At 47.6% G+C, this 25,435-nt stretch overlaps 1 protein-coding gene and 1 long non-coding RNA gene across 3 annotated transcripts in view; one reads left to right on the forward strand and one right to left on the reverse strand.

Annotated features, from left to right (window-relative positions):
* The window catches only part of LOC141131165 (protein kinase C theta type-like), an 8,534-nt gene extending 3,754 nt beyond the window's left edge, over window positions 1-4,780 (forward strand). Inside the window, exons 3-8 of the mRNA XM_073618210.1 lie at window positions 1,314-1,465; window positions 1,949-2,084; window positions 2,202-2,390; window positions 2,553-2,684; window positions 3,322-3,681; window positions 4,261-4,780. Of these exons, the coding sequence (XP_073474311.1) occupies window positions 1,314-1,465; window positions 1,949-2,084; window positions 2,202-2,390; window positions 2,553-2,684; window positions 3,322-3,648 (936 nt within the window). The 3' untranslated portion in view covers window positions 3,649-3,681; window positions 4,261-4,780. The remainder of the gene's footprint in view (window positions 1-1,313; window positions 1,466-1,948; window positions 2,085-2,201; window positions 2,391-2,552; window positions 2,685-3,321; window positions 3,682-4,260) is intronic.
* The window catches only part of LOC141133584 (uncharacterized), a 123,840-nt gene that overhangs the window by 55,806 nt on the left and 42,599 nt on the right, over window positions 1-25,435 (reverse strand). For both annotated transcript variants that reach the window (XR_012243098.1, XR_012243097.1), the window contains exon 3: window positions 8,329-8,498. This is a non-coding gene — a long non-coding RNA (uncharacterized lncRNA). The remainder of the gene's footprint in view (window positions 1-8,328; window positions 8,499-25,435) is intronic.

The raw sequence follows: 25,435 nt of genomic DNA on the forward strand, positions 1-25,435 counted from the left end.
GCCGGATCACTTTTACAAGCAGGGAGATGAAGGTGGTGTTCTCCCCCCACCCCCTCGCCACCTTCCTGGGCTCAACCATCTCACCGGTTAACCCAGGATTGCAGCCAGCTGACCATAGAAGGTGCCCAAAGACCTCTATAGTCTAAGAAACAGGAGGCAACAAGTATTTTGTCACTTCGGCTTTGTGTTTACTGGCCGGCTGCAGGCACAGATCGGTCTGATCAGCTGCTTTGGAGGCCAAAAAGGAGAGGTCTGGGGTCTAATAGATCCCTGATCCCTCTATAAAGAGGACCTGTCAATGACTATTGCTGTCACAAGGGATGGTTACATTATTTGTGACAGCAATAAGTGATAGGAAAGAAGGAAAGAAAGAAGGAAAGAAGGAAAGAAAGAAAGAAAGAAAGAGATACAACATCCACCAATTTATTCTCTAGGGCCTCTACTTAAAAAAAAAAAAATGTTTGGAGCCTCTAAGTAGTTTTCAAGCAATAAAAAAAATGCTGATTTTTACATGTAGGAGAGAAGTGTCAGAAATGGCACAGTAGGCAAGTGGTTAAAAGGGAAGCTAAAATAAAAACAGCTTTTGGTATTATTAACTACATTAAAGTGGTTCTAAGGCCTCAAGGTTTTACACGTGAATGCATTCTATGTGTTAAGGTAAAAAAAAAACAAAAAAAAAACCTTCCATGTCACAGACTGCCCCCTCACCGCAATACATATCTGAGCCCCATCTTGATCCAGTGCTGTACATGGAAGCTGCGGCTCTCCTGGCTTTGTCCCTCCCTCCTCCCTAGGGAGATCGATCGCAGTGGGAGCCATTGACTCCCGCTCATGTTAATCAACTCCAGTGACAAGGGAGTGGAGGGGCAGGGCAGAGTCCTGCTGTCTATGTCAATGGACGTAGCAGCGGGTCTTGAGAGCGAGCCAGTACGAGTGCCCCCATAGGAATCAACTTCCTATTGGGGACACCAGCAAAAGAGAAGGAGCCAAGAGGGGACCCGAGTAGAGGAGGATTGGGGCCGTCTGTGCAATTCTATTGTGTAGAGCAATAAGTATAGAGATGTTTGTTATTGTATTATTTCCTTTTGCAACCACTTTAAGGAAATAGAATTATTGAATACATCACTGGAACCAGGTGATGATTTATATACTTAATGGGGACAGATGGATGTTGGATGGATGGCAATATATAAGCAGATAGAAGTAGATATTGGGAGATGTCATGCAGGGTATTCTGGTAGAGAATTAGAATTTTACATTCATTTGAACCTTCTAATGGATCCATTCACTGAACTGTCTATTTCTTTCCACAGAATCATTTATTCTTTGTGATGGAATATATGGGACAAGGAGATCTGGCACACCAAATAGAGAAGACATGGTTACCCCTCCCCACCATCAGACGCATGTCGGCAGAACTCCTGTGTGGTCTACAACACTTACATTCCAGAGGAATATTTCACAGGTAAGTATCTTTACTATAAACATCAATCATTTCCCCTTCCGCTGTCTAAACACCTAAACCTGCACTAAACCCCACTTGTGAGGAGGAGGAGGAGGATGGTGAGCGCACACTTACCCCTTCGTCCTCCTCTATCCAATGTCTGCCCTTCTGCTGGCCGTACACAAAGGGATAAGAGGAAGGTTGGACGTACATTGGATGGTTTGAATCATTTAATAAAGAAGCCTCACTTTGGTCAGACTTGATGGCATTCTCCACCAGGACTGATCAATTCTGATGAAAACATTTATTGATCATATTGTAAATATAGTGCAATCAGTTCATGAAAGATACGATCTATTCCTGGATTGTATCATTCTGTGTATGGGCAGCGCTAGGAAAGGGAACTTTGTGAATGTTGATTCTTCTATGAACCTGTAAGATTGGGATAAGGGGAGGGGGGGAGGATTGTCTGAACCACAGAGCTAACACTCTTTTTCTCCATAGGGACCTGAAGCCTGCAAACATCCTGATACATCTTAACGGTCACGTGTACATTGCGGACTTTGGCTCCGCAGCGACAGGAATGTTTGGACGCTACCTGCAGGAAGACAATGGAACGATCCTATACTACCCGCCAGAGGTAAGTAAAGGTCCAGTGATCGGCTGGTGCAATGTGCTCATACACAGGGCAAATAGACAGACAATCTATGTAAATGTATGCTGGAAATTAATCAATCTCTCTCCGATTTTCCTACAGCTGATCAAGGAACAGCCACACAATCAAGTGGTAGACTATTTCTCCCTGGGGGTCCTACTATATGAGGCAGCCTTTGGTGCCCATCCATTCCTAAGAGGTGGTATTAAATTCCTGCTGGACTCTATAGAGAATGAGACACCATTTTATCCGGACGACACCGACCCCAACCTGGTGGATTTTTTACAGAGGGTAAGTAGTGACAGTCCCAGCGGGACAAGGAAAGTAGACATATAGGCTCATCCAATGAGTCCGTCTGCTTTATAAATGGAAGATGACGGTCTTTTAGGCCTCTTAGAAGTTTTCTACCATTACTGTCATCTTATATTTTCCTGTTCTCTTTTCCCCCCATAGCTCCTGTGCAAAGAACCCGACGAGCGTGAAAGAGCCATCGCTGACATTGAACACCACCCTTTTTTCCAAGGAATAAATTGGGAGGAGCTGGCTGCAGGGGAGACAGACCCCCCATTCCCTGTCCGTCGCAAGGTAAGTAGAAATTTGGGTTCACCCTATCTGATTCCATACACACAGCTGGGACCCATCAGAAAAGAAATGACTTTTGTGAGATGTATCATTGTGCTTACAGAGAAGCCGTCAGGACCAGATTCATGAAAGAACCTGAATATTCTATCTTCCCTTATTATAATTGTGCAGCATTGTTATTTCCCACATTAGATTTACTGGAATCTGATTCGTCAGTTTGAGAACCCGGGGGGAGGAGTCACCTAAGCTCTGACAGAGCTGTCTCCCAACTGAGTGTGCATGACAACAACAAATAACAGAGCTCTGTACATGCTCTCATTTCTCTTAGAGCTCTGTTATATGATAGGTTGTGCACTGGCAGACTTCAGGGGAGCTCTCACACCGACTCTCAATCTGAAGGCTCAGGGGACAAGTAAAATAAGGGGACAAATATAAACCTTTCAGAAATGAGTTTGCACAATTATAATAGTGAAGATCCAGATCCTCGCTTCTGCACAGTGGAGACCGGTATCTGACATCTCAGTCATATGGGCTTGGATGACCCATATATGGGCTTGGATGGCTTGGAAATGGACTCCAGAGTTCATAGAGGGATTTTTTCTACTCATTCATAATTCTCATTGTTCTCTCTCTCTTTCAGAGCCACAGAAAACAAAGAAGGACAATAATAAATCTGGAGGACGTCATGAATCCAGAAGAGGCCATCTCCGACCAAGAAGAGGCCATCTCCGACCAAGAAGAGGCCATCTCCGACCAAGAAGAGGCCATCTCCGACCAAGAAGAGGCCATCTCCGACCAAGAAGAGGACATGATGGATCAAGAAGAGGACATGATGGATCAAGAAGAGGACATGATGGTTCAAGAAGAAGAAATGATGGATCAACAAGAGGCCATCTCAGCTAGTGAACAGGCCCTGTTCAATGGATTCTCATTTATCAGTGAGGAATGGATAGCCATGCAGGAATAGGAATGGACGGTAACATCCAAAAACACAAAAGAGGTACGAAAGTAGATTATGGAAATCTGACATAAATGCACCATTTCAGACCGCTTTCACAGCATCTACCACGATTATAAATCAGCAAACATCATATAACCCCGGAACATACAAGGATCAATTCACTAAACATGGCATCAAAAATTGCGGTAAAAAAGCATGTGGTATTTTTCAAAAATGTTATCAATTCATTAAAAACACTAATATACAGCATGTGCTATTTCTGCGGTATTTCAGGATAGAAATATACAATATTCTTTGCACATTTAGCTGAGAAGCCGGCACCCATAAGTCATCGCTGTTGTCAGCCTCCTAACATACCCCTCATAGAGATAACAAGGAGTAGATACATTGATGAGCGTGATGGAAATCAGGTAGAATGGTAGAAGACGGTCACATGTGTCCATTATTAGGGATTCCTGGAGACCCCTCTGTACTGAATGGGGTGTCAATAGTGACGGGGGGGGGGGGGGTGTATGGGCTATGCTAATGAAAGTGAAAAGAGTGTAAAATTTGTCTTCATCATTGGTCAGGAGGAATGTAACACCCATTTATTAAACATCACTGTCTCATTTATTACAGAAGACTGAAGAATCGCTGTCCTACAGATCTACATCAAGTAAGAGGTTTCCAAAGAAGAAGACCACAGAACATGGATCTTCCATGGACCATGGCGGGGAAGGGACAAGGGGAAATAGACAAGAGAGGACTTAATGGGGTTTCAGGGGTAACGAGGATACCATTGGAGGATTGTGATAGGTTGACACTTGGGTGTGGGGTTGGAAAGATCTACACCATCTACATAAAAAAAAAAAAAAAGGATCCAAAGAAGAAGACCACAGAACATGGATCTTCCATGGGTGGGATAGGGGGTGGGGGTAGTGACATAGCCAAGAGGGGACCATGATGGGGGTAGGGGGGTAATAGTGATACCATAGGAGGAATGTGATGGGTGGACACACGGGGTGTGGGGTTGTACGGATCTACACCATCTACATCAGGAAAAAGGATTCCAAACAAGAAGACCACAGAACATGGCTTGACCATGGACCATGGGTGGGGTGATATAGGCAAGAGGGGACCATGATGGGGGTAGGGGGGGGGGGCAATGGTGATACCATAGGAGGAATGTGATAGGTAGACACACGGAGTGGGGTTGTACGGATCTACACCATCTACATTAGGGAAATAAATTCCAAAGAAGACCACAGAACATGGATCTTCCTTGGGGGGGAGGGACAAGGGGAAATAGACAAGAGGGGTCAAGGGGACATAATGGGGTTTCAGGGTAATGGGGATACCATAGGAGAAAGGTGATAGGTTGACGCTTGGGGTGTGGGGTTGGACAGATCTACGCCATCTACATCTAAAAAAAGGATTCCAAAGAAGAACACAGAACATGGATCTTCCATGGATAGGGGGGGGGGGGGGGGGTGGACGATGGGTGGGGGGGTGGAGGAGTGACATAGGCAAGAGAGGACCATGATGGGGGTAGGGGGTTAATAGTGATACCATAGGAGGAATGTGATGGGTGGACACACGGGGTGTGGGGTTGTACAGTTCTACACCATCTACAAACAGGAAAAAGGATTCCAAAGAAGAAGACCACAGAACATGGATCTTCCATGGACAATGGAGGGGGGTGGGGGGTGGGGGGTGGGGCATAGACAAGAGAGGACCATGATAGGGTTGGGGGGGGGTAGTGGGGATACCATGGGAGGAACGCGATAGGTTGACAGTCAGGGTGTGGGGGTTGTACAGCTCTACGCCATCTACATCAGGAAAATGGTTTCCAAAGATGACCACAGAACATGGATCTTCCATGGACCATGGGAGAAGGGGGGAAGGGGACGTAAAAGCATTAAACCAAATAACAACCCGGAGATTTCAAAACCATTTCCACCTGAAAGAAAAAAGGAGATCTTAAGCATGAAGATGTATGCACAGATGGACAGAGCATGTGATTCCTTCATCCTCAAATCGGGAGGACCGAGATTTTTTGACCGAAGGCAAGATGAACTCCAAATTGCAGATGAGTTTGGTTACGTGTCCAGGTAAAAACAGGACTAACATATATTTACTGACACACACTGGTCAACATACAATGACTGGCATGCACTGACCTACACACTAACAGAGGACGTCCAGATGTACATAAACTGACTGGTCCATGCTTTAGATAGATGCACACAGACAGACAACCAAATTAGGAGAGAGTAGATCGCACACACAGATTATAGGATGAGGCCTACTACAAACATACATCCAACATTAGAAAAAGGATGACTAGCATCCAGTAGGGTAGCTTAGTGTAGTTAGTGTAGGTCCTGCCCTAGAAGAGTCTACCTTGCCGTGGTGGGCAGGCTTGGAATCTCTTGGTCAAAAGTGTGTCAGTGAATGGGCGAGAGGATAACTAGATCTTCACTTCTGGCCAATTGATTTTACCAAAGGACTCTTGGTTTAATCAGAGTATTTATAGTTGGAAAAGGAAAGAATGTGTATAAGTCCATAATTATACTTTCATAAACACACAATAAAAGTTTGGTATATATACATTTGAATTGCTTCCTCTTTTATTTACTCCTTTCATGACCGGGGGTCATTACCACTTGGATGCACAGGACACATTCGCAAGGCTGGAAAGGGCTCTATGGCTACTTCTTCCACTTCTGGTGTGTGTAGGGATGTGTAATAGGTGTTTATGTATTGACATGTGTCCTAACCATGTATATATGTGGGTAATGACAAGCTCCTTATGTGACAGTAGTGACAAGGTCCTCTCAATGGAGACATCAGGGGTCTTCTAGCTTCACCCCAAGAATAGGATATAAGATTAAATCCTGTAATGAAACATTCCCCTTAAAGTGATTGTAAAAGATCTTTTTTTATTTTTTTTTAAATAACAAACATGTCATACTTACCTCCACTGTGCAGCTCGTTTTGCACAGAGTGGCCCCGAACATCCTCTTCTGGGGTCCCTCGGCGGATCTCGCGGCTCCTCCCCGCATTAGATAACACCCTAGGAGAAGCGCTCTCCCGAGGGGGTTACCTTGCGGGCGCGGTCCCGAGTCTAGCATTTGAGTCCATAGACGTGAATGCTGGACTCGATCTCGACCCCCCCCCCCCCCGGGCCCTCGCGTCACTAGATTTGATTGACAGCAGCGGGAGCCAATGGCTGCGCTGCTATCAATTTATCCAATCAAGAGCTGGGACCCCGTGGAGAGAAGGACGGCGCGTCCCCGCTGAGGAGAGGAAGGGGCTCAGGTAAGTAAAATGGGGGGATGGGAGAGCCGGTGACTGCCAGGTGTTTTGGTATCATGGGGGAGGACATCAGTAAAAGGAATGATATGACAGGTCAGGGTTCAGGCGGTGACATGGGAGATGGAGGGATCACACATTGCCTTTCTAGCCGGTGATCCACTTTCCCCGTACAGCTGCCTCCTGCTATACCAATTCCGTATCATCTCACCGCAACCTCGTCCTGAGGTCCAGTAACCAGAAGTGATGCAATGGGGGGGCTGGTCCGAGAATGCTGAAACTCACTAGCTCCTTCCCTTCCACCAAGGAAAGCTTCCCTACTTCATAAGAATCTGCGCTACACTGGATGTGGGCGGAGCCAGGGAGGAACACACCCCCTTCCAGATCTTATCACCAAGTGTGTCCCCGGCTGGAGAGATTTACATCCTCCATGTGTCCGTATATAACACTGCTATCCTCACATAGAATACATCCTCCATGTGTCCGTATATAACACTGCTATCCTCACATAGAATACATCCTCCATGTGCCTGTGACCCTGTCCTCTCATTACAGGGAAGGCACAGATCATATAACACAATGACCCTATAATACATTCTTCCTCTCACTGACACCAATGTAAGGGACGTTCTTCCTTCTAATGGATATACAATTGTGTGCCCTCTAGTGGTCACTCTGGGCTGTTCGATCTGAGTGTGTGCGCTCTTCTTCTACAGCTGCAGTAGTTGGATTGGCCTGGAGAGGCCGCTATTGAGCTCAGCAAGAGAAGGAAAGCATGCACTGTGCATGCGCAGTTTGTATACCCCCCTGGAGTGACCACTACACGACACATAATTTTAGTGTCCAGCCTGTCCTGTAAATGACAGATGGGAATAGGAAGAAGGGATCGGTTGGTTTTTGCAGAGAGGTCCCCACACCTCCATGTGTAATGGAAGCAGGAGAAGTCTTTTATTGTGGATTGGACAGATTGGTGTCACAGCAGCTTTGAGCCGTGATTTGGTCCTCAGCACTGCCAGGCCCCATAAAAATGGTCACCTAATCCGCTATGGATACACTTAGGAAGGCCATACATTATACAACAGATTCCAGGAAAGAAAATCGCTCGATTCCCCCATCAGCACAGTGTTAATGGGGGAATCCCTCCAACAGTGATATTGTGTTCTGCCGCCAGAGAGCCTTCCCTGCAGAACACAATGATCACCGCTGGTGGCAATAACCACCGGCAGAGAAAGTATGAAATAAATACGACAAGTTCATTGTACAGAGGTGGCTCGACCTCAGTACAACCAGCCTGCCCATAGATTGATCGAATCTCCACTCAACCAGCTGAGCTTCCATCCATCTATGTACAATAACACAACTTCCACAGGAGCCCAGAACCCCCCTTCTCACCCGCAGAACTGAAAGCTCACTGTCACCCAGGTTCCGGGCTGGCGGGTCGGAGGTCATGATTCCTGAATGCCGGAGGAGATGCCAAAAGGTGTGAGGTCACAGCACAACGCACGCTGCTTCAGAGAGGACATGGACTGCGCACAACCAGAGACACTGACAGACACAACATTCTGAAAAGAGAAAGGAACACAACATCAACCCCGCCCCTTCACAACAGTCCCCTCCCCCGATTCCCCAACCCCGCCCCTCCACAACAGTCCCCTCCCCCTGATTCTCCAACTCCGCACCTTCACACCAGTCCACTCACCCTGACTCTCCAATCCTGCCCCTTCACACCAGTCCCCTCCTCCGACTCCCCAATCATTCCCCTTCACAACAGTCCCCTCCCCCGACTCTCCAACCCCGCCCAACCACAACAGTCCCCTCCCCCTGACTCTACAATCCCGATCCTTCACAACAGTCCCCTCCCCCGACTCTCCAACCCCGCCCAACCACAATAGTCCCCTTCCCCCACTCCCCTCCCCTGCCCCTTCACAACAGTCCCCTCCCCTCCCCCTTCACAACAGTCCCCTCCCCCGACTCCCCTCCCCCTTCACAACAGTCCCCTCCCCCTGACTCTACAATCCCGCTCCTTCACAACAGTCCCCTCAACTGACTCCAACCCCGCCCCACCACAACAGACCCCATCCGTCTGTGGGCTATCTGCCCGGCACTTACCCCATGGAACGGATCCAGTGTCCTCCATGCGTCTCTTTTAGTTCTGCTAGGCGTCCAAAAAGAGCACCTGTGCCTTCAGCCAATCAGGTAATGGGTATCAGTGTTAGAAAAGTGAATATTCGTTTTCTTTTCTAACACATCTGGGTGGACTGCGAGTGCAATGCTCTGCGCTCCGAGTTCACCTTTTTTGAAGCCCATTAGAGCCTCTGGCTAATCAGGTGCTTCAGAAATACCCCCCCCCCCCGCTGTAATTCATGTGCCTGGCGTCCTGAAAGGGGCGGACACCTGAATAGGGGGTGGCGGACATGAATAGATTAATGCAATGCACAAATCTATCCATTATACATGGAGGGGGCAGCGCCCGTGTGCCAATAATGGACACACCGCCACTGTAAGCTGGTTGGTTTGTTGGTGGGTTGAAGGGTCTGTCAGTGGGTGGGTCTGTCAGGTTGGATCGATCTGTGGTTCGGAGGTGTGGTAATGAGTTGGCTGGTCAGTGGACGGGTCACACACCTGCAGATCTGTACATCTGGATGGGGAAGGGTGGTCCCCGGTGTCCTGGATTGGTCGCTCCATGTAGGACTCAGCTGCCATCGTGGAATGGCCCCGCCTGCATTTCCTCCGGGGTGGAGCTCCGTTCTCCAGTCTCTCTGGTCTCCTCAGCCCTCCAGCGGTGACAAGTGACAGGATGTAGGCAGTAGTGTATTTAGGTTTTGTGCTGCCCTAGGCCTGACTAAACTCGTGCACCCCCCAATTTAAAAAATGACCCACCCCTTCCTGCCAAGGCCACATCCCTTGCTGTTTAAGACCCGCCCTGAAAGTTGAAATTTTCGAGTGGGGACACTAGTTCTGAGGGCCGGGGGGAGGGGGGTTTACAGGGATAGCAAAAAATAAACTGACAGGGGCTAAAACCCTCCCTTACTCTATCCAAAAAAAAAAAAGTGTTGCCTGTTGCCTTAGTTCTAACCAACCACTTCAATACCAGACACTCCCCCTCCCTCCCAGGACAATTTTTAGCTTTCAACTCTGTCGCACTGTGAATGGCACTGTACCCATATGACATTTTTACCATTTTCTTCCCACAGAGCTTTCTTTTGGTGGTATTTGATAACCTCTGTGCTATAAACGAAAAAAGACGGCCATTTAAAAAAAAAAAAAACTGATGGCCACTGGTGGTACTGATAGGCGGCACTGATGAGGAGCTGCTGAAAGGCATTACTGAGTGGCACTTTTTTGGGTACTGACATCTGTTTATTATGGGGACAGGCTGGCAGGTGTTGAGTATTGATTGGCAGCTGATTGGCACCTTTTGATGGGGGCTGTGCTGATAGTCAATGTGCTGATTATCAGCACAGGCCCCTCCACTGAGAGGGAGGGCCGCCGAAGAAAGCCGTTTACCGGCACTTCCTGGTCCACGCGATGATCAGCTGTGATTGGTCACAGCTGATCACATGGTAAGAAGCCTCTGTCAGAGGCCATGTATGTGGTCATTTGTAGGTATGTGGTTTTGAAGAAGGGCGTTATCTGTGCTAGCCTGACATGTCACCATGTATACCATTCAATATTGATGCAAGAGACCGCTGTGCACCTCACCCTTTACACACACACACACACACACACACATATACATATACACATATATATTAGGGTTGTCCCGATACCGATACTAGTATCGGTATCGGCACCGATACCAAGCATTTGCCCGAGTACTTGTACTCGGGCAAATGCTCCCGATGCTTCCCCGATACCTAGACTGTCAGCTGTGATCAGCGCGTGGGGGAGTTACAAGCTTCTCCCCCCGCGGCTTTCAGCTGCTTTAGTGACACAGCGGTGATCGGTGCTTGTAATTCCCCCACACGCGATCACCGCTGACTGTCACTGCATCCCCCTTAGTCCCCCTCCGCTGTCCTGCTCCGCTGCATTGTCCCCCTCTGTTCCAATGTCCCCCTCCGCTGTATTGTCCCCCTCCGCTGTCCTCCTCCGCTGTATTGTCCCCCTCCGTTCCAATGTCCCCCTCCGCTGTATTGTCCCCCTCCGCTCCAATGTCCTCCTCCGCTGTATTGCCCCCCTCCGCTCCAATGTCCTCCTCCGCTGTATTGTCCCCCTCCGCTCCAATGTCCTCCTTCGCTGTATTGTCCCCCTCCGCTCCAATGTCCTCCTCCGCTGTATTGTCCCCCTCCGCTCCAATGTCCTCCTCCGCTGTATTGTCCCCCTCCGCTGTCCTCTTTCTTTGCTCTGTCCCCCTCCGCTGTCCCCCTCCGTTCCGGCGTTCTGCTGTCTCTCTCCGCTGTGTGTGTATGGATAGAGTCAGCTGACTCTGTCCATTCACATAACTGAAACATTGTAATCTCCTGTGATTACGATGTGTCAGTTTATGAATGGATAGGAGCCGCTGTCTTCTCTCCATTCATTGAGAAAGAGACTGGGGAATCTCTATCCTCGGTCTCTTTCTCTGTCTCAAGGGGGAGATATCAGAGGTCTGTTAAGACCCCTGATATCTCACCAAAGCCCCCCAACAGGGCTAATTAAAAAAAAAAAACACACACACCTAGTGCAATAAAGAATAAAAAAAAATTGTAATAAATGTAAATGAAAAAAAAAAAATAAAAAAAAAAAACACACACACACAGGCACCGTTCACTCCCCCCCCCCCTAAAAAAAAAAACAAAAACAAAAAAAAACACTGTCACGTGACATTAAAAAAAAGTATCGGTAATCGGTATCGGCGAGTACTTGAAAAAAAGTATCGGTACTTGTACTCGGTCCTAAAAAAAGTGGTATCGGGACAACCCTAATATATATATATATACACACATATATAAATGTCAACAATTCTGTGTTTTTCTGTCAATATGGGGTGCTGTGTGTACATTAATGAGGAAACAAAATGAACTTAAATGATTTTAGCAAATGGTTGCAATATAACAAACAGTGAAAAATTTAAGGGGGTCTGAATACTCTATATATATATATATAAATATATATATATAAATAATGTATTAAAAAGGGACAGTGTGTAAAAAAAAAAGAAGAAAAAAAATACATGAAAAAGTGCAGTGCCCCATCCCTCAGTGCAGAATTGAAAGCATATGCAAGTCCTGCATGCATATGTAAACGGTGTTCGTACCACACCGCTGCAAACGGCAGAGCGAGAACAATAATTATAGTACCAAACCTCTTCTGTAACTCTAAACTAGTAACCTGTAAAAAGTTTTGTTTAAAGTGTTGCCCATGGAGATTTTAGGTATCCTAGTTTGTCGCCATTCTACGAGCAGGCGCAATTTTAAAGTGTGACATGTTAGCTATCTATTTACTCGGTGTAAAACATCATCTTTTATAACTTAAAAAAAAAATTGGGTTATATATTTAGTTTTTATTGCATTAAAATTCATTAAAGTGTATTTTTTTACAAAAGAATTGCGTTTGGAAAACCACTGCGCAAATACCGCGTGACATAATATATTGCAACGTTTGCCATTGTATTCTCTAGGCTCTCTGCTAAAAACAGGATTTTTTACTTACCGTAAAATACATTTCTCTGAGTTTATTGACAGACACAGCCTTCTATCTTCATAACGATAGGGTTATATCGTCTCCGCAGGAGTAGGACTATGCAGAAACAAAAAACGAAACACTTGGCCACTCCCATGGGCCGTCTACAGTCAGTATATAACCCCCTCCCTGCACTAGGTATTCAGTTTAGTAGCAAGCAGTAAGAGCCCTTGTACACTGGGGCGGGGGGCGGCGTCGGCGGTAAAACGCCGCTATTATTAGAGCCCTTGCACACTGGGGCGGTTTGCAGGCGCTATTGCGCTAATAATAGCGCCTGCAAACCGCCCCGAAAGTGCCGCTGCTGTCATCCCAGTGTGAAAGCCCCGAGGGCTTGCACACTGGAGCGATGCGCTGGCAGGACGGTAAAAAAAGTCCTGCCAGCAGCATCTTCGGAGCGGTGTGTATACCGCTCCTTTACCGCTCCTGCCCATTGAAATCAATGGGACGGCGCGGCTATACTGCCGGCAATGCGCCTCTGCAGAGGCGCTTTGCGGTGGTATTTAACCCTTTCTCGGCCGCTAGCGGGGGGTAAAACCGCCCCACTAGCGGCCGCATACCGACGGTAAAACGCCGCTAATAATAGCGGCGTTTTACCGCCGACGCCGCCCCCCGCCCCAGTGTGCAAGGGCTCTTAGCGGCGTTTTACCGTCAGTATGCGGCCGCTAGCGGCCGAGAAAGGGTTAAATACCACCGCAAAGCGCCTCTGCAGAGGCGCATTGCCGGCGGTATAGCCGCGCCGTCCCATTGATTTCAATGGGCAGGAGCGGTAAAGGAGCGGTATACACACCGGGGCTTGCACACTGGGATGACAGCAGCGGCACTTTCGGGGCGATTTGCAGGCGCTATTATTAGCGCAATAGCGCTTGCAAACCGCCCCAGTGTGCAAGGGCTCTAATAGAAGTATCAAAAGAACTCCATAGAGAGGTGGGTGCTGTGTCTTTCAATGAACTCAGAGAAATGAATTTTACGGTAAGTAAAAAATCCTATTTTCTCATTCGTTCATTGACAGACACAGCCTTCTATCTTCATAACGATAGGGATGTCCCAAAGCAGTGCCAACATGAGGGGTGGGAAAACGAAAAAAATCCCAAGGCTAATACAAGAGCCAACCAGGTAACAGAAACTTCACCCAGGACAAGCTGGAACCCAACCTGAACGATACCCCTTCAAGAGGGAATAGACCCTCTAAACAGCGGCCTGCAAAAAAACTTGCGGCCAAAAGAGGCATCTGCAGATGCCAAACCATACACTTCGTAAAACTTGCGAAAATGTACACCGACGACCAGTGGTCGCCTTGCCAACTTGCGGAACGGCCGCCTGATGACAGAAGGCCCAAGAAGCACTAATTTCCCAAGAAGAATGTGCCATAACCGGGAAAAAAAGGAAACTGATCCCCGACAGGATAGCCCAGAGACATCATCTGTCCGATCCATCCAGCTCAACAGACTCAGTGGCTGGAAAATACATCCGAATCCCCCAAAATACATCCCGGCCAGATAAGCCAATTCCTTGGGATGTGCTGACCAGGGACACAAGAAGCCAAACCAATGTCCTTATTCAAGTGGAAATCCAAGGCCAGAACTATGTAAAACAAAAGGACGAAGCACCACCTTAACCTGGGTAAGGTGAATGACAAGATAACTCAACCGCTCACGACACCCTGCGAGTAGAAGGGATAGCCACCAAGAGGTCACCTTCCGACACAGAATAAGCAGTGGAACCTCCTGAATATTTTGAGAGAAAGATAGAGTGGCCTTTGGAGAACCGAAAGCAGCAAGTTCAGATCCCACAGCGGTGGAAGGACCCTCCCCCGGTGACTAAAGACGTCTAACCCCTACCCCAAAAAGGCACGCACCAGGGAGCGCGAGATCAGGAGACGCTGAAGAAGACCGCCCAGGCCTGACCCTCTATGGTTCTCAAGGTCTATTCCTGCTTATCCCTCCGAAAATAGAGGTAGGAAAAAAATAGGATTTTTATAACGGCTTACCTGTAAAATCCTTTTCTTGGAGTACATCACGGGACACAGAGTCTTAAGTAATTACTTAACGGGTTATAGCCTACCATTAGGTGTTGACACTGGTAAACCCCAATTAAGGAGGTTTACTCCCCTATATAACCCCTCCTCCTTCCAGGAGCACATCAATTTTTGTAGCAAAGCAATATACTTGTATCCCAAAAAAGAGGGGAGGGACCTCTGTGTCCCATGATGTACTCCAAGAAAAGGATTTTACAGGTAAGCTGTTATGAAAAATACTATTTTCTTTATCATGGGACACAGAGCCTTAAGTAATTACTTAATGGGATGTCCCATAGCAATGCCACATGCGGGGTGGGAGAAAACAACCCGCAGGGTACACCCAGACTTGAGGATTTATACTGCTGCTTGCAGCACACTGCGCCCGAAGGCGATATCCTCATACCTCCTTACATCCACCTGATAAAATTTTGTGAATGTATGCACTGAAGACCAAGTTGCGGCCTTACAGATCTGAGCCATGGAGGGTTGATGATGCACTGAGCCATGGAGGGCTGATGATGTACTGCCAAAGAAGAACTAACCGCCCTGGTAGAATGCGCCTTAACTTGAAGCGGGGAAATTTTACCCCTCAAATCAGACGTTTGAATTATCACTTGCCGAATCCACTTAGCAACAGTGGATTTCGATGCTGCTTGTCCTTTCTTAGGACCCTCCGGCAGAATAAATAAGACATCAGTCTTATGAATCTGAGCAGTTTTCTTTAAATAGATTTTCACTGCTCAAACCACATCAAGACAATGTAGTGACTCTTCTTCTCTGGAACATGGTTTTGGAAAAAACGATGGTTCAGGTGAAAACCTGAAATGACTTTTGGCAAAAAGCCTGGATGAGGGCGTAACACCACTCTGTCCTCATGAAAAATCAAATATGGCTCTTTACAAGAAAGAGCAGTCAATTCTGAAACCCTCCTTGCTGAGGATATAGCAACCAAAATTACCAACTTCCTTGTCAGAAGGACTAGGGGAATCTGTTGTATTGGTTCAAATGGCTTTTTTTGTAACACAGACAAAACTAAGTTTAAGTTCCAAGGGTTCAAGGGAGGTTTGACGGGCGGATTAAGCCGCGTCACCCCTTGTATAAAGCCCCGGAATAAAGAATGAGTAGCAAGTGGTCTTTGAAATAAGACCGATAAAGCTTAGACTTGGCCTTTAATAGTACTTAAGGCCAATTTCATTTCTACCCCTAATTGTAGAAAGGTAAGAATTCTGCCTATGATTTATCTCAGAGGGTGCCAACCCTTGTATTCACACCAGGAAACCTTCCAGACTCTATAATATATAGTTCTGGAAGCTGGCTTCCTAGCATTAATCGGGTTAGAGATAACTGACCCGAAAATCCCACGTTTCTTTAAAATGTGGGTTTCAATAGCCAAGCCGTTAAAATTAGAGACCGTAAGGAAGGATGGAATATCGGTCCCTGAGAGAGCAGATCTGGCCGTAGTGGGAGGGACCATGGGCCCTCCACTGCCATCTTTACGATTTCTGCGTACCATGACCTTCTGGGCCATGCTGGTGCTACCAGAATTCTCAGCTTTCTTTCCAGCTTGATCCTGCAAAGAAGTCGAGGCAGCAACTGAATAGGGGGGAATGCACAGATCAGTGAAAACGGATCCCATGGGGGTCACTAACGCATCCATTCCGTATGCGAATGGATCCCTTGTTCTGGCCACAAAGTTGACCAAATTCGTGTTGAACCTGGATGCTTGAAGATCCACGTCCGGAGTCCACAATCTTTGACAAACAGCCTGAAATATGTCTGGGTGAAGAGACCATTCCCCTGGGAATAACTGCTGGCGACTTAAGTAGTCCGCCTGCCAATTCTCTAATCCCAGAATGAAGATTGCAGAAAGGCATGGAACATTCCTTTCTGCCCAAGTTAGAATATGATTCACCTCTCTCTGTGCTGAGAGACTTTTGCTGCCCCCTTGGTGATTGATATAGGCCACAGCTGTGGCATTGTCGGATTGAATCATGACAGGATAATCCCGTAACCTGAAAGTCCAGGCCTTTAGAGCCAGGCGTACTACCCGAATCTCTAAGATATTGATGGACAAGCTTCTTTCGGTACTTGACCATTTTCCTTGGACAGTTGTCTTTTCTAGTACTGCTCCCCAGCCTGAAAGGCTGGCATCCGTCGTTACCACTTTCCAGATGACTGGTCTGAAGGATGTTCCCTTCAGCAGATTCTGGGTTAATAACCACCAAGTGAGGCTTTGGGCCACTCTTGGGGACAGCCGCATTGGCAAGTCTAAATCTTGAATTGTTTTGTTCCAAGCAGACAGGATACTGTTTTGCAACAGTCTTGAATGGAACTGGGCAGAGGGAACTGCTTTGAATGAAGCTACCATGGTTCCTAGCAACCTCATGCAGAGGCGAATGGAGGGATTGCCATTTGACCTGACCCTCCGCACCAGTTCTCCTATGGAGTTGAATTTTGCCTGAGGCAAGAACACCCTTTCCTGGGCTGTATCTATGATCAGACCCAAGTACTCCAGCTTTTTAGTGATATTAACCACTTGCCGCCCGCCATATAGCAAAATGATGGCGGCAAAGTGGTTTCAATATCCTGACCGGACGTCGTATAACGCGAAACATTCTGGATCTACACTCTGGACACCCTTGCACCCAATGGACTCAACAAGGAACTTGAAGTCAACACCATCCTTTAATTTCTCTTCTTGATTGTTCCGCTGGGTTTAGAGGTTGGTTACTCATTATATTTGGTCATTTAGGAATTTTTCCTGTTTTATTAATTATTATTATCCCAGTTTCCTTTTATGTACTTGTGGCGGTATGTGTGTGTGTGCGTGACTACAGATGCATGCACACTTAGCACATCCTGCGTATCATATACAGTTTTTTATCAGCTATCCTTGATGGGTGCGGTATGTGTGTGTGTGCGTGACCACAGATGCATGCACACCTAGCACATCCTGCTTATTATATAAAGTTCCCTATTAGCTATTCTGGATGGGTGCGTTTAGATGCATATGCACCTATTTCATTTTACCCCATTTTTAGTGTTTATATAATTGTCTCCCCCCCCCCCTACTTTTAACATTATCCAATCATTCAATTATTTTATATCGTCTTGACATAGTTGCCCCTTCAGTGCCAGTTGCCATTTCATTTTCTTTTTAAATTGGAGAAGAATTTGGTGTTTTTTGTTTTTATCTAACAATTATTTCTCTTACTTTTTATCTAACTTTAACAAGGATCTGTACTATTGTATGTTCCCTCATTACAGCTCCCTCAGTATGTTCCCTCATTACAGCTGCTCTAATGGTGCGCTATTGTTGTTACATATAGTTATCCCCTTGAATGTTATGCACTTATTACATAATATATAGATCCTGATTAAGTTTTATACACATACAGACCACATACTGTGAATTTCTTAGTATCTTCCAGTGCCTGAGTTACGCAACAGTCATTGTTGATTGTACAGCCAGCTGTGTGCTCCCTCAGTCAGCAGATGGCGCCTTTAAATACGCTCTACCTTTCCCCTATCTCTACACTTGAGAAAGGAGCGCGCATGCGCCTCACGGACCTTGCGCATGCTCTGAAACGCGTTGTGTTCTCCACAATAGTTGACGTCACACGCTGTTTCCACGGGTTCTCTCTTCTGCAGGACTGGCTGTGTTCCGTCCCGACTCCCCGCCGTATTGCAGTACGGTTTCGAGACACTCCTGGGAACCGGCTTCCCCCTACACCACTTTCCTCTGACACACATCCACCTGCCTAAAGCATCGTTGTGTTTTTAAATGTAAGTGGTTACTATTTACCTTGTCAATTGAATTCAACTTTTTACTTAGAGGCGCTCCTCTCCTTTTGCTTTTTTTCTAATGATTCCGAGCTGACTTCACTCCTGAGAAGAGCTGCCCTTTGTGAACAGTCCTATATCGTGCTGGATCTACCCCCTCCATCTGGTATTATTCAATAATTTTCCTTTTTGGACATTTCCTGAACTATGGACTCTCCCTGTGCTTGAATGCCCATACATTTACTACCATTATCTTATATGTTTTATATGATCCACCTGGATTATTTCATTATTACATTATATTTTTTATTATTTTTGTCTGCTATTTTGCCTCAGTTGTTCTGAGCGCCAATTTTTTCCTGCCCCAGGGAAATACTAATCTGTGCCCAGGCAGCTGCCAATCAATGCCCAGGCAGCTGCCAATCAGTGCCCACTCAATGCCTACCACTGCCAGTGCCACCAGGGATGCCTATCAGTGCCACCCATAAGAACCCATCTTTGCAGCCGTTCAGTGTCCAGTGACGCCCATCAGTGCCCACCAGTGCCACCTATCAATGCCCATCAGTGCTGCATATCAGTGCCACCCATCAGTACCGCCTACCAGTGCCCATCAGTGCCCATCATCAGTGCCCGCTCATTGGTGCCACCTCATCGGTGCCACCTTATCAGTGCCCGTCAGTGCTGCCTTATCAGTGCCCATCAGTGAAAGAGAAAACTTAATTATTTACAAAATTTTTTAACAGAAACAAAAGCAAAATTGTTATCTTTTTTTTTATTTGTTTAGCAAAAAATAAAAACCGCAGAGGTGATGAAATAACACCAAAAGAAAGCTCTATTTGTGGGAACAAAATGATAAAAATTTAGTTTGGGTACATGTATCATGACCGCGCAATTGTCATTCAAACTGCGACAGCACTGAAAGCTGAAAATTGGTCTGGGCAGGAAGGTGTATAAGTGCCCTGTATTGAAGTGGTTAAAGGAAGATTTCTCTAGGTTGAGAATCCAACCCAAACTTTTCAGATAGCTGGTTGTAGTGCGTACGCTTTGCTCCAGATGAGTCGCTGATTGATCTATAAGTAATAGATCGTCTAGGTACGCTACGATTGTTATGCCCTGTGCCCTTAACCTGGCTAGAGGTGGGGCCAGCACCTTGGTGAACACCCGAGGTGCTGTGGCTAGCCGGAAGGGCAGGGCTACAAATTGAACATGCTGCTGTTCTAACTCGAACTGCAGAAACTTTTGATGAGCAGGAAATATAGGGACATGCAGATATGCATCCCTGATATCGATTGATGCCAGAAGTTCTCTTCCTAGGAGGATAGAAACTACCGACCTGATTGTCTCCATGCGAAAGGAGCATTCTAGATCTAGAATGGGTCTGACATCTCCACTTGGCTTTGGTACCATAAAAAGGTTTGAATAAAATCCCAGACCTTGCTCTTTTGTGGGTATCTGTATGATCACCCCTTGAAATATTATTCAGGCTAGTGCCTGAAACAGAGACTGTTTTTTCTCTGGATCTTTGGGAACGCTTGACCCCAAGAAGCGAGACGGTAATAAGTCACGGAATTCCAGCTTGTACCCCAGAGTTACTGTGGAAATGACCCATCTGTCCTGAATTTCCTTTTTCCAGACTTCTGAAAATTGCAGAAGTCTTCCCCCCACCTTGGTGAGGGGGGTTGCCTCTTCATGATGAGGCTTTAGGATTCTGTTTTGCAGATTTCCCACCCCAGGGCTTCTTTTGAGCCTGGGTCTGACCCGGAGTCCTTCCTCCAGAGTCTGAAGGCGGAGGCCGTCCCCACTGCCTAGAGGCAGAAGCCCCTGGCGCAGGGGAAAGGGTCAGTTTAAATGCAGGGCGTTTATATTTTCTTTTGACTGATAAAAAGGTACTTTTCCCAACAGAAATTGATATATTTATCCAAGTCTTCTCCAAATAGTCGCTCCCCATGAAAGGGGAACCCAGTTAGGAGGTTTTTCATGGTGTTTTAGCTGACCAATTTTTCAACCACAGGATTCTGCGCATATGTACAAGCATAAGCATGAGGCGGGATGCCTGGTGAATAGTGTCTTTGATGGCATCTATGGCAAAACATAATGCCTTAGGTAGTTCAGCTAAATCTTGAGCTTGTTATGTAGGAAGCTCTCTAGAGCAGTGTTTCTCAACCGTTTTCCAGTCGGGGCGCCCTTAAAAAGTATTTTCAGTCTTGAGGCACCCCAGTCCACGGCTTAGTTCACGTTACTGTGTGTTGCGGAACATGCGCAAAATCGCACTCGTTCCTGACACACAGACAAATGCTCTGCTCTTTAGGGGTATTCTTTATTCTTAATGGTACCTCACACATTGGAAAATGTGCTTTTGGTGCCGTGCAATTTAAAAAAAAAAAAAAGGTCGGGGACTTCCTTCCCTGAATTTTTGTGGTTAGGGAAGCCCATTGAAATGAATGGGCTGCCTTACACGCAGCACGCAGCCACACAGATGTGAACCAAGGGCTTGTTCACATGACAGGTTGGAGGGGTGGTAAAAGCACATGGTTAAGCTGTTTTTACCACCCCCAACTTCTTCCCCTTTAGCTGCAGAGACAGCAGCTGGGGGTGTACACATGCTGTGGCTGCAGCTGGAGGTATACCCAGGGTAAATGGGGCTGCACTGCAACTACCCTGCGACTGTATTCATTGCACGGTTGCAGTGTAGTAATGCTGCATTAAAACAGGTGGTGAGGAGGCAACATAATGCCTCTTTACCGTCTGTCAAATGCCTCTGAAAAGCGATCTGTGCATGGGTTGCTTTTCAGAGGAGAAACAGTCCTTGCTGCTATCACAAACAAGACCTACAAAAGCAGTTCTTATGGTACAGGAATGGAGGGGGGGGGTGTCCGGATTAAAAGTAAGATATATACACACACACACACATGCAGACACGTGCACACACACACATGCAGACACGTGCACACACACAGAGACATGCACACACACACACACACACGTGCACACACACATACAGACATGCACACATACACATGTACAAACACACACACAGACACATGCACACACACATACAGACACATGCACACACACACATACAGACACATGCGCACACATACACATGCGCACACATACACATACAGACACACGCACACATACACACACACACATACATACAGACACATGCACACACACATGTACAAACACACATACAGACAGACACTCACATGCACACACACATGTACAAACACACACATACATACAGACAGACACTCACATGCTCACGCACATACAGACACATGCACACACACATGCACAAACACACATACAGACAGACACTCACATGCACACACACATGTACCAACACACATACAGACGTACACACACACATACAGACAGACACTCACATGCACACACACATACAGACACACACATACAGACACATGCACATGTACACACACACATACAGACACATGTACACACACACAGACACATGTACGTACACACACACAGACACATGTACACACACACATACAGACACATGTACACACACACATACAGACACATGTACATACACACATACAGACACACACACATACAGACACACACATACACACACGTATAAAGCCCTTTTAAAACAAATCTAGCTTGTAGCACAGTACCTTTCCAGCATCCTCATTCAGCCGGGTACTGCACTGTAGGGGGAAGCAGAGAGCACAGCACACTCCCCTGCACTTTACTTTCACTTTGCTGAGGTTGACGGAGCTACTCACAGTGCCGATGTACAGTTCGGCAGGGGATCGGGAGATCGGCTCATCTGACAGCCCTTCTCTCCCCTGATCCCGCGGCACACCAGAGAACCTCTGACGGCACACCAGTGTGCCGCGGCACACTGGTTGAGAAAGGCTGCTCTAGAGGCCTGTTTGAATTGGTCCTTAATTAGGGATTGGCAGACGCCTATCGCAGCGACTGCGGGCTGGGTGACGGCACCTGCTATGGAAAAAGCAGATTTTAGCAGGGATTCCAACTTCTTATCTGTTGGATCTTTAAGCATCTGTGCATTGTCTACAGGACAAGTTAATTTATTATTCACATTGGAAATCGCAGCGTCAATTGCTGGTACTTTCCATTTTTTGGAAAATTTCTCCTCCAGAGGATAGAGAATTGAGAACCGGTCTCGCGGACTAGGCTGAAGCCGCGGCCTCGCCTAAAAACTCCTGCCGCAGCTCCCCAGGACCGGCGCGGTAAAAAAAAAATCGATTTGCTTAAATTTTGAATCGATTTGACCGTCAACCCCCACTGACGTAACCGGGGCCAACACCTCATGAACACCCAAGGAGTTGTGGCCACAACACACGCCGATAATGCTCCGCACCCACAGCAGATGGAGGAAGTGCTGGAGTTGAGCACATAAGATTACTTAAGCATTCCTGATGTCGTAGAAGTCAGAAAGACCCCATGATGGAGCACCACCGCTGCGTGGACGGACTCCATCCCAAACTCCTGTACCAACACAAGGCAGGTCAGGGCCTTGAGGTCCAGAATTAGATGTACCCTGCCCTCCATCTTTTAGACTGTGCCCAGGTTTGAATAAAACTCCCGATATTGTTCCCATCACGGGAATCGGGACAATCACACCCTGCAGCAACGGGGCTTGCACAGCAAGCTGTCTGGCAACAGACTATTGGAAGCAACAAACTGTTTGGAGAAACACAGCCGGAAAACTATCTTATTACCGGACAAACTCAAGACGCGACATGAAGTCAGAGTAACCCCCCAAAATACATGTCTAAGCACCACTGAGGCAACTGACTCAGCAACCAGGGGAACTGCGGCCAAGAGGCATAGCGGACAAACTGCAGCGCCTACCCAATAGGTCTCCAAGCAGCAAAGGCAGGGGGGATTTCGCTCCCCTCCAGATATGCCAGCTGGGCCCTTAGAAGTCAGAGATTCCTCTACTGGAGCCATGGTTGCCTCTAGCAGCCTAGAGACAGAGGGGTTCACTACTGGTGTAACAGTCCCCTTCTGAAGGGGAGACTCCCCAAAGGGGTACCTTACAGCCAGCGTTATTGGAAACGCAAAAGGCACTTTTGACACTCCCAGTCTTCATGGACAAATTTGCCAAAATAAGAGAGAGAAGGGAACGCTTTCGCCACGCAAGACGGTTTATTCAAGAGGGTACCGGCCCTCCCCCGCAGCCACTGCTGCATCCCCCATTTTGAAAGGTTCCAAGATGAAAGGTTACAGAAGTGCGACAACCAGCGCCCCTTTGAGCCCTTCTACCAGGATAGGGATAGGGAGCATAGCCGCCAGCCCGCAAGGTGGCCACCACCGTGCGGCAGAGTCAGATAGAAATGTTCAACAGGGGAGGTAGGGGAGGGCAGGAGTGCCCTATACAGGAGGCACCCCCGAGGACCCTCACAGGGAACACAGACCCAGCCCCCACAGACCAAGGCCCCCCACAAGGGCACAGATCGGGGGCCCCTCACAGGGGGCACAGACCGGAAACCGTGGCCCCTCAGAGGGGGCAAAACCTGTGGCCCCTCACAGGGGGCACAAACCGAGGACCCCACAGGAGACACAACCGTGGCCCTTCGCATCGGGCACAAACCGTGGCCCCTCCCAGGGTGCATAGACAAGGCTCCTCATAGGGGCACAAACCGTGGCCCCTCCCAGGGGCACAGACCGTGGCCCCTCCCAGGGGGCACAGACCGTGGCCCCTCCCAGGGGGCACAGACCGTGGCCCCTCCCAGGGGGCACAGACCGTGGCCCCTCCCAGGGGGCACAGACCGTGGCCCCTCCCAGGGGGCACAGACCGTGGCCCCTCCCAGGGGGCACAGACCGTGGCCCCTCCCAGGGGGCACAGACCGGGGCCCCTCCCAGGCCTAAGTTTTTGCCTGCCGGCCGCGAGTAGGGAGACCGGACCGATCCCAGCTGGTAGGCCGCAACGCCGCGGCCTATATTAGCTCCAGGACCCACCACCAGATATCCCCCCAATACAAAACCTGAGGGTGGAAAAAAGGGGCCGTGTGACCCAAAAAGTCCCTAGGCCAGAAGCCAGGGCCTCCCTGTGAAGGGGGGGGGTGGAGGAGACCCCAGAGGGACCGACCAAACCCTGAGGAGTGCCTGCGTCCCACACAACTCTGAGGAAGGAGAGGAGGGGACTTCTTACTTACCTCTCCAGCAAACTGCGCGGGTAAGTAACACTCCCGGACAGATCCTCCTCGCCACCGAAGTGGGGGGGCTGGCGGTCATATGCGACCTCGCAAGACGTTTAACTCGCAGGGCCAGCCCCTGTCCAGTGGGGCTATGTCGCGGCCGACCTAGCTCGTAGCTGCGGTCTGCACGCGCTCGCTGGCCAGACTGGGGTGACCCATGGATCTAAGTATCCAGTCTGTCACCCAGCCCGGCATTTGATCGTAGATCTCACTGGAAAAAATCCAGGAAAAAGAAAATAAACAAAAATTCCAAGGACTAGCGATCCCAGAAGGGAACTAAGTCCTTACTCCTGACTAGGCAGAAATAAAACTGAATACATAGAGCAGGGAGGGGGTTATATACTGACCGTGGATGGCCCATGGGAGTGGCCAAATGTTTTGTTTTTTTGTTTCTGCCTAGTCCTACTCCTGGGGAGGCGATATAAACCTATCGTTATGAAGATAGAAGGCTGTGTCTGTCCATGAACAAATGAACAAACTTGTAAACAACAAAAAGAAGTGTCAGAAAGATCTTGGTCAGCGTTTAAAGTGTTTAAGGCAATATTATACTATAAAATATTAGACTATGCCAGCCTTTCTATTTATCTAATGTGTAAGTTGTATTAAAAAAAAAAAAAAAAATTGGCAGACCTCCGCTTTAAAGTCAGCAGGCGGCTGGCTTTCTGAGGAAATTGGTCTGAGCGGTGATCAGTGATGTGTCACACGTAGCTCCCCTCCCCCCCACAGTTAGAATCACTCCCTAGGACACACTTAACCCCTACAGCGCCACCTAGTGGTTAACCCCTTCACTGCTAGTCAAATTTTTACAGTAATCAATGCAATTTTTTAGCATTGATCT

The sequence above is a fragment of the Aquarana catesbeiana genome, linkage group LG03, assembly GCF_042186555.1.
Source record: "Aquarana catesbeiana isolate 2022-GZ linkage group LG03, ASM4218655v1, whole genome shotgun sequence".
Lineage (NCBI taxonomy): Eukaryota > Metazoa > Chordata > Amphibia > Anura > Ranidae > Aquarana > Aquarana catesbeiana.